Raw genomic sequence first — 12,294 nt, 5'->3', positions numbered from 1 at the left:
AATTAAAACTCTGTTATGCATCCCTGAGTGGTTCTGCAGTGACTCTTATTTTAGAGGGACTCATCTGAATTCAAGCTTTTTCTAACAGGAGGATTGATTATACAATGATGGAGCTTTTTTCAGTCCTAGCAAGACTTAGAAATACTTAGCAAATGCACGGAAAACCAATGTCAAGTATCTTGTTCTGCACTACTGAAGATTAAGTTTGTCTCAGCAATGTGCTTCTCGGTGATGTTTGAAAATAACACTAAGTAGTAGCTGATTAAAAAAAATCATCCTCATGAGATCCCCCTGCTCATGAGTCTGCTTTTCTTCTGCAATCCCTCCTGAGTCCGTCCAGTCAGACACATTAGTAAAACAACTGGATAATACATTAAGTAGAGGAGACTCAGAGATTGGTCCTTTTGATGGATATACAGACTAGATAGACATGAGTCTGAGAGCTCAGGATCTTCCACTGAGAATACCCCACCTCTGTGGCCTGGAATTTTAAACATGCCACCAAAGACTTCTCACAAAATCACCTAACAAGCTGCCAAGCACTTCTGTATTAAGAAAGCCAAGGCTTTAGTGCTACACAGTTTTCTAAAGTAAATTCCCTGAAACCCATACTTGAAATTTCCCATAGACTCCAAAAAGTGCAAACAATAACAATAGTGAATCAAACCGCAAAAACATTCTTCTTTCGGTGCTGTGACAAGTAGATAAATATATTCATAAGCTTAGTAAAAGAAGTTTGGAAAAAAAAGCCAGGTTCTTGTGCAAATGTCTACCAAATATACTCATTATGTGACAGAAAATCAGATTAACTTTCACCAACACGAACACAGAAAAATTACTCTTTGATATTACTATGCCTGCTACATCCAGCAGTTAACTGGGTGAATTTGGTTTATGAATCACATGAAGCGTATCTTCTGGCAACACGAGATTTACACTGCTGATGAACACCTCATGTTACCACTTACAGAAAGAAATGGTCACCCTTGCAATAGAGTCTTGTTGAAAGCATGAAATAAAGGAACAGATTACTCCCTACCTTCTCTGCATCTTGCTCAAAAAGCCGGAGTTGAAAGCACTGGTCCAGTTTCAACTTGCGGACATGCCACATCTGATGCAAGTGTTGCCGGGTAGAATGCAGCTTGTCTAAAAGGCTGGTGATCTTTGGCACAAGACTTTGAAAATCTGCACTTCCAGGAATGCAGTTCCTACCAGAAAAACCATCACTGGATCTTATGCATTGTAATAACCTCTGGCCCTCACGATCCAGTTCTTCCACGGGAGCTTTAATCACTTTTTTCTTAAGCTGTGTGTGCTCATCAATCAGCCTTCTTGAGCCCTCAACATCAACTGGAAACTCCTTCCTAGCCAACATTTCCTGGAGATCCTCCAGCCTCGATAATAAATGGATGGCACTGTTGAAAAACTCTTCCAAGGAGACTCGCAGCTCTATCCATTCATCGTGGTTGTAATCCAAGGACCCTTCAAACTCATCTGTCAGTTGAGAAGGATCCACAAGCTTTGCCAGGCCTTCCACAGACACCATACTTGTCTAAGGAAGGGAAAAGGACAGCATTTAAATCAGGGACCATCCAATCAGAATTAACAGCACAACCCATAAACAGCATAGAATGAGTATTTTCCTCATCAACCCATAACTGAAGGAACATTGTAAAGGATGTCAAGGACTGTGTTTCATTTTGATACATTAATTGGACAGAAAACTTTGCTTCTAATAGCATTTATTTATTTAGTTAGTTAGTTATTAAAATATGTGATATTTACTGGGATAACATATATCTTTTTCAGCTGGCCTGGCTATCAAAAACATGTAGTAAAAATGTCTCTGCCAGAGATTTCCTCAGCCCAGTTAGACACTGAAGACTTCTTACTGCAGCTTTTGGATATCTGGACATGGTTGTTCACTAAATGGGTACAAGGCATTGCAAGGACTCTGCTACTTGTGTTACACCCCAGCTAGCAGCTACACAGAAGCAAAAGTTTCAGGTATATGAACTGAAGCAGGTATTGCAAACTGCCTTAACAGCTGGGTTTCTTATTCCAAATTATTCCAGTTGGCTTTTTGCCACTCTTTCATATTAGCAATTTCTAATGTAATTAAGCTAAAATCAATGTGAAAGTGAAATGTCATTGAAGTATTAACAAATAGAATTTATTGCCAATAGAAAGTACTGCTCACAAATCATACACAATCAATGAGAAATGGTTTTAATTCATTCACACTCAGTAACTGGTGATAGAGAAAAGCACTGGGTGTCTGGAAAGCAGATTACAGTTTAAGGACATGGCAACTGATAGCTTTTCCCATTTGTTTTAGACAAAATAATTCTTTCTGAAATTAGGAGCATAGGATTTCATATGTAACTAGAGATTTTCAGTGCTCTCATGTTAACACCCAAGCTGGCATCCCTTAAAGGCTTATCTCCTCATCAGTGACTGCACATCTATCCCCTAAAGATCAGGCCTCTAAAGAATGTCAGAGCTTGTGCTCTTCAGAAATGGAGGCACTCAATAATCACAGCACTCTTGTAGAACTCATCTACAAAGAAAAACACCTAAAATCCTGACCATAATCCAAAATTATGTCCAAAATAGCAGGCTAGCCACTGGTTAAAAGTTAACAATAGGCTTTTTCTTCCAATTTGTATCCATACAAAAATATTAGGCAATATATTAAAATTGAGATTGTATTGAACTTAAGCTCAGGAGAAAGATCATTTTAAAATGTTCTTGCAATATTCCTTGCTTTAAGGAAAAGGGAGGACAATGGGAGGAGCAAACAAACATTGAGAAAGTATGTCGCTTCAGAGCATTTTCAAATTTTTATACCTCCTGACCTGCACACTGAGACCTTGAAGATAATTCAGTTTAGAATTTAACTGCCTGTCAGGGAAATACTCCTCTTCATGGCTAACACTTGGCATCCCCCTGCAGTCTGTCAGGCTAATGAAAACATTGCTCTAATCATGCAGAGAATTTGACATTATGAGACAGTAGAAAGGCTTTTAATTCCTCAAATTCGGCAGAAATTTTCTTTATTCAGGTTTGATTTTTTACGTAGTTCTTCAAACTCTAATGAAAACAGTTTTAGTGAGTCAGGTAGCTGCTTACTGTTTCCTAGGCATTGCCCATCCTTCTTTTTGAAATCAATTTAAAAAGTGTTGTCCACTATTTAGCCTCTTTTAGCTAGAGAAAGAAAATAGTCTTGAAGGCACCTCTGAATTAATGCTAAATAAGCTGCCTGGTCCATTCCTCAAAGTGACAGAAAACTTTGGAATCCACATACATCAAACAAACACTTTTCTTTCTCTTCCTGGGTGAAGATCTATGTACATGTTTCACTCTGGACTGTGACACAAACACTGTGCCAGAATCTCACCCCCCAAAATCCAGCTCATCTTAGTCCACCAAGGGTCCCACAGTGCCCTGGCACACACATAATGCTTCCATTAAGCTCAAAAGAGAAATCTGGCCTTAAAAGAATCCTTCCAATAGAAGTTCCTTGATTGTGGTGCGTATATTGCAGGGTGGACCACAGCTTAGGAAATCTTTGTTTGAATCTTGGAATTGAAGGACTCAAACCATTCTGTGATTCTGAGTGTCTGCAGGTGGTCCAATACACAGTGAAAGCACTGACTCTCCTCCTCCAGCCCAAAAATCTGTGAACCATTGGACACCCATGTGAACAGCCCTGCAGACAAACTAAGGCTCAAAGGCACTGATAACACACACGAAATGAAAATACCCTTAATGTGTTCCAGCATGTACAACAAACGAATCCAGAGCTTTTTAAACAATACAGACTCAGAGCTGTAAACATGAAGCATAACTTGGTCACAGTTTACTCTTTACTATCATCACAATAACTCCATATAATAAAAATATATGTCAAGCCTCCAGAAGGTATTTATTAATTTTGAAACCAAACAAATCTTCTAAAACTACATACTTGAACTCTGTTACTCTATCTGTCCTCAAAGGTGCCAAGGAATGTAAAGACTTATTTAATCAAAGCAAAATTTATTAGTTGACTGCATTTTGTGAAAAAAGGGTGAAAATTTACAAGCAGTTAAAATGTGATAATAATGTAAAATTGTGTTAATGAGTAACAACCAATCTAATTCCCCACAGCAATTCAAGGGTCCTCGCAAGAACAGGTTGAAAATAAGGACACATTTATATCACACTGACTTCAACAAAACTTAAATATATACTTAAATACAGTCTTCCACTACAGTAAACATTAAGAGCTATAGCCAAATTCTCTTCTGCATTCCAGAGATGCAAAATCTCTGTGTCTCTCTGAATTAATGGACTGGTAAAACAGCCAACAATGTACGTGTTTCTCAGCGAATTGTTAAAAAACAACAAAATGACTAAGTCATGGCATGGCATGATTGGTATATGAGCACTTCAAGCACCTGAATTTCAGCTTCTTTTTGGGCAAGAAGCTGAAATTCACAGAAAACTGAAGTGCTACAGAGAATACAGCTGGTTTGTCTACATCAACAACAAAGTTAGTAAAATTCCCCTTAATTATGCAGTTGTTATGTACTGGTTACTTCTGTTAATGCTGTCCAAGAACTCTAAATCTCAATGAAATGAAAGGTGAAAATTTAGCAAATGTCTTTTACCAAAAAAAAAAAAAAAAAAAAAAAGCCACTAGTGGAAGTTGGTTAGAGGTAAACTAACAAACTCATACATTTGTATCTAGAAAACTGCATCTTTAGCACTTTGACCAATTTGGTGTTGTGGTTTTTGGTTTTTTTCCTATGAGAAACAAAGGAAAGACTTAATGCAACATCACCAAAAATAAATACCACAAAAAAAAACCCTCAGAAAAATGAATTATGTGAACCTCTGGGATGAAACACAGAACTCATGTCAGCAGTGTGCTCAGAAAACAACCAGATGCCAGGTCATCAGCACACTCCTGTCACCTGCCCTTGGATGTATTTTTTGCTTTCAGTCACAGGGGTTTTTACCAGAAGAAAAGTTCTTATCATAGATAATGCTTCACAATTCATTTCTACATGGCTCTCACCTCAAAGATGAACTTGGAACTGCCGAAGTTTGTTTTCTGCTTCTGCCAAAAATTATCAGGTTTTATAATCAGGGCAACATGAATTTCAGCAGGGAAGGCTTCTTGAAGGGTTTTTAGGAGAGGCTTGATCAAATCCCATTTGGATCCCCGCATATCGATAATAACAGTGAATCCTCGCTTGCAAACATCTTCACTGCAGGAATAAAAGCACATCACGATAATTAATATTGTGGGCAGCCACAGTGACACTTGGCTTTTGTTGCTGGTGTTTGGTGCTTCAGAGCAAAGCAAGGAATGATTAACATAAAAGACAAGAGATAGCACAATATAAAGGCTATAAGAAAGGTCATATTAAATTGAGTATAATGTCTTTTACATGTAATGCAAGTGTCTTGATTACAGTTTAATCTCTAATTTTCCAAACGTGTAATTCAAATATTCACTAAAAAGCATACATACTTTCACACAATTGGAAACAGAATGAAATACATCTGTATAGAAGCTCTCTATGTGTACATACAATGGATTCTGCTTTCAACACACTGAACCCAGCCAAAATCAACAAGCAGGGTCCTGTTCCTTAGAATTACCAGCCACTTTTAAATTTGGGTGCCTTCAGTTTTAGAGGCCACTTTTAAAAATTTAACTTCCAGAAAAGTGTCATGTCCTGAAAAATGCCTTGCAATTACTCCCTGTCAGGAAGGCCCTTGTGACTCAGCATGTGCACTGTTATCATTGGGGCCCTTTTCCCTCACGACTGATCTTCCAAATGCTGTGGGACCTTTTTCAATCTGCAGTCAGACTTTTCCCCCAGCCCGTGCTCCTCCCTTCTCAGAAGTCCAAGGGCTATGTGGCCTGGTCACTGGCAATGCATGGGGCCCAAAAACAGCACAGCGTTCCCTTGCAAACACATCATTTTCCTCACAAGAAGAGAAAGAATAAAAGTACATGTCAATTCTGTGCAGCTTTCAGCATAACTTTTCAAGGGATATAGTAGTATTAATCCTCATTAAAAAAGAAGTATGGGTATAATGTAGAAAATGTAAAACTGTTAAGACTCCAAAGAAATATTCCCAGTGCACAAACACACAGGAGGATTTTCACTGCACTCTACCTCTTTACCATCTTAAAACACTCCTTCTGCTAATAAGATCCATCTCCTACATATTCAACAGAAAACAACTCTGTAAAGCTTATAACTAGGTTTCTGGGCTGGAACAAGGACAGGAATATACTTCAGAGGAGGCGCACTGGATGGATGTATGTTGAGAGTTTGCTCACTTGAACAGTCTCAACATAGTGCCAGACAGGAGCACTCAGAGACAACAAGCTTGGTCCTCTGCCTTAACATTACTGGCACATCCAGAGCACACTGCACACAACAGTCAGTGCAAAGAAAAACTAGGGAGACCAGGCACTTCCAAACACTGTCAGGAATACAGATCTTTATTCTCCTTTTACCTACTGCTGAAAGGTCAGACATCTGATCCTTTCATAACTAATGCCAAAAAAAGGCTGTAAAAGAAGCTTTGTTGGGGGTGCTACCACCTCTTGCCTTTTGGAACAAGAATTGAGACAAGGAAGCAAATCAGAAAGCAATGAATAGAAAGGGGTTTGTGTTTTGTGTTATTTTTCCTTTTTTTCTTGCAAAGCTTTAGAGGATCCTTCAGGAACTTCTGCCAAATCACTTTTCCCTGTTATCCTGAACGCATTTTCCCAAGGATTTCTTCAAACACTTGACAGAGAGATGCAGGAGCCATACAGACACAGGGAGAGCACCAAGAGAGGACAAGTAATAGGTAAGTGCAATCTATCTTTTCTAACATAAACAAATAAATACACCACCACCATCCATTGCAACCACAGCAAGGCATAGACAGTATTAGCTACACTCCAGCTCCCCTGACCACTGCCAGCCTGCCAACTTATCTAATTTGATGTAAAACAGTAAGTTAATACTTACTGATAAAACTGTTTCAGTAAGTAGAACAGGAATGTCCTAGAAGACTGAAGTCTTTTGTTTATGAACCTGAAGTCTTAGACACAAACAGATCCAAAATCAAACTCTAGCTGTAGAGCAAAGGCAGTGTGATACTCTGACACCCTTGATTATATACCACCATGACTAGAAATTCAGCCTGCATTAAAACAGATGTTCCAGGTAGGGAACCAAGAAATGTCAGTATGGGCTGGAGTCTGTCTGCTGAAGGTTTACAGCCTCTCCAGGCCTGTGAGGTGCAGAGAAGCAGCGCAGGGAGGAGGCAGTACTGCCACCCACTCCCATCAGCACATGATGCCTAAGCGTGTGTGTGCAAAAAAATGCTCCAAAACACCCCAAACTCCTACTGTCCTGGAGACTTCACAGCAGGTTTCCAGTAGAAGAAGAAATGGCAACGATTCCCCAGCTTTTTCTGGTGGACACAGGAGAATGGTCACTGATCCTGAGGAGCAGGCTGGGAATGCTTTCTGATTCTTTCCCTGGAACAAGCAGTTATTCACTACGAGCACTATCCACAATCCTTGTAACTAGACCAAATTTCCAACAAGCTTAGTACATTTTCAGTATGAAACTGATGGGAAAGAGGGATGGAAAGGGAGGAAAGGAAGAAGAATAATCACAGAATTATGTTCAAAACACATCAATATATAACCACTTTTACACAAATAATACAAAACTCTAAACAATGCTCTTTATACTAAAGACAATTTCCCTACTTCATTCATCACATAGGCATGTAAACTCCTGTATGAAACATAAAAGTTCAAAGGTGGATGCTGCTTTTCAATTGTAGTGCAGGAAACATGCAAATGGGTGATACTTCTCATTTTGAGAAAATCTAACTCTATTTCAAGAGTGTTGGTGACATTCTTGCAGAAGTTATTCTGCTTGCAAATTTTTTCTTTAATGTGGTGAATGGTACTAATGTGTAACAAGATCTGTGGGTCTTTAGTTATCTAAAAAATTTGATTCCCCCCAGCACAGTGATAACTCCACATCGCTCTGACATTTTGCAGAAAATTAGCACCTGATTTCTAAACCTGCTTGTCAAAAGCTATTATTTAACGGTGTTTAAACTTTGCAGGACAGAAGGCTGCCTGCTCATCATTTCTACTTTCAGTTGCAGAGCTTGCTGCCTTCCAGAGCACTTATCCTGCACAAACAGGTAGCCAGACACTAATCAGGTACTAATATCTCAAAGAAAGAAGAGTGAGATAAGAAAACTATTTAGTGTAACCTTATCAGGACAGGGACCATCTGCCATGCTCTGTTTGTTTAAGGAGCCTGCCTTGCTGGAGGTCTTCAGCTACCTATATTCACAGTACAGTCTTCAGCTGCCTGGAATAAATTCCAATAAATTACTTTTCAGGAAACCATAAATGCAAATCCAGGGAATTAAAAACAATGAGTAATAATGGTCTGCAAAACCAAAATGAACATGGATGTGAAAGCACAAAAGGCTAACATAATTGTGGGGACACCTCACAGGCAATTTATTAAAAAAAAAAATGTTGCAATATCCAAATATTCCCAGCTGTTGACAGCATCCTAAAAAAGTTGGCCTAGACATAATGAAGCTCTGATAAACTTTGATGAGGCAATCTGGGACAATCTGTCATCTCTGACAGTCAGTCATTTTTCTTCAGTTACCTCAGCATGGATTGAGGAAATGATGTGAGGTTCCTTTTGAATAGACTAGCCATGCTTATTAACTTTATTGCTTAAAAGCAACAACTCAAACCCTTCCCAATTTAGCAATTGATCGGGAAAAGCATCAGTAGCAATCAAGTTTCCTCCACATTTTCCTAGCAAGACATGCCTTATTCCTGGCTCCCAAGATGATACATCAATACACATATCTATTACGCACAAGTAACCACTTTAGTATGGCAATTAATGTTGATTGTGCTGCTTAATTTTTTCCGGTATTGATATTTGACCAGAAACTGGAAAAAACACTCAAATCAAGGTATTTGGACAATCCATCAGCCTTTTGGCTGCGCTCATCTGGACTAGATTTGCAATGGTGAGCAGAAATTATTTGATAGTTGATAAGTCATTTCAGTTGCTCCAATGCTTTTAAGCAAAGACAAAGACCAGCTTCTAAGTCTAATAAAAATACCCAAGAATATTTGTGAAAATACTTATGATCTGGATTAAAACAAAAAAAAGGCACACAATTGAAACTCAGAAGCAGATGTGATAATTTTGTAAAAATAAATGCCTCTATTTTGGTTTTTAGGGTCCTTTCATAAGGTTATTTTCTCAAATTTCCTCTTTAATTCAGGCACGCTCTAAATTGTATTTTCTTTGGCAAGAGCTGGCTCGCTTGGTACCAAATGAATTTAAGGACTTCATGCTTTCTGATTAATCTTTCAGATACCTATTGATTATGTGTATTTTTCACCCCTATGGTTTGGCCCAAGCTTCTGGCATTTGGAAGCTTCAGCACTTGATTAGCTGAAATAACATAATATCTCCATTCCCATTTTGCAGTCATGAGTTAATGATGAAGCAGCACATTTAGCATTCCTGTTGGACCACTAAAAGCCCAGATCTGACACATCCAGCATCTCATTCTAAATATGATTTGTTAACAGGGAGAGCAAGGTCTCTTTTAAGGCAGGTCAGCATAACCTTGTCAGGAGACACTGTCAGAATAACAAGTAGCTCTTCAGGCATCAATACATAGGAGCAAAATCTGCAGGAAATTAATTATTTTTGAGATCACCCTTCCTTTGATAAATGTGGCTGTAGTCAGCCAATTGGTTCACAAGCTGAGGGTGGAAAAGGGGGAGGGAGAGGAGAAAAGTAGGTATGTAAAAGCTTCCAAGCACAAACTGTTATCCCAAAGGCCTCATTTCATATGAGAACTTACTAACTCTGCTGCCTAGCTTCCATATCAAAATGCACCAAGGATCACTTCAGTGATTTATGTGTTAATATTTCTGATTAATTGCAAATTTTTATTTGTTTTTTGTGTGGTTTATTTACTCAGCTTGGAAATAAAACTAGACAGAGAGGTTTATAATCAGCATCACTTACAGACTTTCATACTATGGTTTCACATCACCACATTGAGCCTGAAGTTCACCTTGTCAATAGAAACAGGCAGTATCTGTATTCATAATTTACTTTCCAGTACATTTAAAGGAACAGATAAAGCAATTTTTAGTAGACCTGTTTGCCAAGCACTCCTGAACCAGCATTATTTATTAAAATACTTTGTTCTATTTAATACTTCTCAGAAAATTGTACCTTGCTTATTATCCCAGTTGAGAAATGTGTTCCTGTGCTGTCAGTCTGAGCTGTCACCCACATCCCCAGTGACAGTGGCTGCTCAGCAGGATGAGACAGGCTGTCTTTCCAAAGATCTTGGGACACTTGTGACTCCTAATCCTCACGTCTCCCTTCTGTGCTGCTATATCAGACACCAGGGGAGGAACTTAGTGATGCACAACCCAAGAGCACCATTACTCTGGAGTAACAATTCACAGCAAGCTCCTACCAGAGAACTTCAGCTACCTAAAAGACTGTAGGTGGACAATCGTCATCCTAGATTTTCCTTCTTACATTTTTGAACTTGGTTTCACAATGCTTTTTTGCAATTAGAGAAGAAACAGCCACCCAGACTCCACTTCCAATTAATCCTCTCTTCCTTACTGTGACCTAAATTTGTTTATTCTCTTTCAGCACTGGAAAGGAATCACTCATTGTCACTTTTCTTTTTTTAAAAAGAGAAAAAAAGGAATCAAAGCCAGTTTCACAGTGGCTGGAGCTGGACATAAAGCAGTGATCTAGCAAAATTTCAGTGACATGTTGTAAAAAGACTTGGAGCCAATGAGGTCCAGGCAATGACAAACCTCCTGTCTCTGGTTTCCAGCCACTGCTCTTAGGGGACATGAGGTGTGTCTTTGAATGGCACAAGAATGCAGATGTGTTGGCTGCACAACATCCACATTCAACCCCTGCCTCTGGCCCCAAGACAACAGGAAGGGAACAGAAAGGCAGAAAAATTCCATATATACTGTGGCAGGAGCTAACTGGTGCCAGATGGGTTCTCCTGCTATTCTCAAGCAAGTGACTCATTTTGGTATTCAATTTTTACATCCAGGAAAAATGGCTTTGAACTCCAAGCAATTCTGTTGTAAAATGATGTAAGGTAAGAAGAACAGACACCACATAGGTGTAAAAAAAGCTTTTTCCAGTATGTAACCATGAATCCGTGAGGGCCTGGGGGTCATTCTGAGAGGTGCAGGTCCCACTGGCATCTCTGTCAGGGTTCAGCAGGGCTGTGTTGAGCTCTCTCCTACCCAGGTAAAACTCCTGATCTGCATTGTTACAACCCAGACCAGAACTGGGACCCAGAGCTCTGCAGGCGTTTGGCCTCCTATTTAATTGAGCAAATGAACACTATTTGAGAAGCTTCCTGTCTTCATTCAAATAGCAAAGATATAAAACACAGCTGTGTCCAAAAAATGCATGATCGCAGCTGTTAAAGCCAAATCTGGAGGACAAATGCTATAATTTTTCACATTCCTGATAAGTTTCTGCTGGTAAATGATGCCTTCATCTAAACCTATTTACCCTCTTCCCCTTTTGTTGCTGCATGTCTACTATATTTGGATCAATATGTGGCAGGTCTTCCTTGAAACAGCTGCTGAGATAAATATGAAATTAATCAGGGCTTTGTTTTTGTTGAAGCAGGGCTACATTTAAAGATTTGTTACTACAACAAAGAAATATTTGAACAGTAAGTACCATTCAACACTCTCTTGAGCATTTAAAGTCTTGCATTTGAGATGATTTAGCAGAAAGAAAACAAAAATGCTTTACCAAATGAAAATTATATGTTATTGAAATTTGCTGGAAAAAATAAATATTAGTGTTGTGTTGAAATAGAAACACACCATTCTTGAAAAGGTTTGGATGAGCAGAGGCTATTGGAAGCAATTTGAAGATTCAAATCCATTGGATTCCAGAGGAGAAATGAATATATAAGGCTGCGCTTAGCACAGCCAAACTACTAAGATTCAGAAAATAAATGGATCTTTCTGCCTGTACTATGAGTTTTTTTTCACAGTTCAAGCAATGAGACCATGAAGGTTGTTTCACATGCCATCACTGTGGAGTTTATTCTATGGTCAGCACTGCCAGATTTTCACAAGAGGAAAGGCATACTTCATCTGGGCAACGAGTGCTTGGGCTCTCAGACACGGCATCCTAATTT

General features: G+C 39.0%; 1 protein-coding gene across 10 annotated transcripts in view; it reads right to left on the bottom strand.

Moving 5' to 3' along the window:
- Positions 1–12,294, bottom strand: part of KALRN (kalirin RhoGEF kinase) — a 473,687-nt gene that overhangs the window by 276,083 nt on the left and 185,310 nt on the right. For all 10 annotated transcript variants that reach the window (XM_041406297.1, XM_041406207.1, XM_041406244.1 and 7 more), the window contains exons 4-5: positions 5,066–5,258; positions 1,040–1,552 (exon numbers count right to left, since the gene is read on the bottom strand). In XM_041406297.1, the coding sequence (XP_041262231.1) occupies positions 1,040–1,552; positions 5,066–5,258 (706 nt within the window). The remainder of the gene's footprint in view (positions 1–1,039; positions 1,553–5,065; positions 5,259–12,294) is intronic.

The sequence above is a fragment of the Onychostruthus taczanowskii genome, unplaced genomic scaffold (genome assembly GCF_017590055.1).
Source record: "Onychostruthus taczanowskii isolate IOZ18803 unplaced genomic scaffold, ASM1759005v1 scaffold10, whole genome shotgun sequence".
In the NCBI taxonomy this organism is placed as follows: Eukaryota; Metazoa; Chordata; class Aves; order Passeriformes; family Passeridae; genus Onychostruthus; species Onychostruthus taczanowskii.
This window is presented reverse-complemented; position numbering and strand designations above follow the sequence as displayed.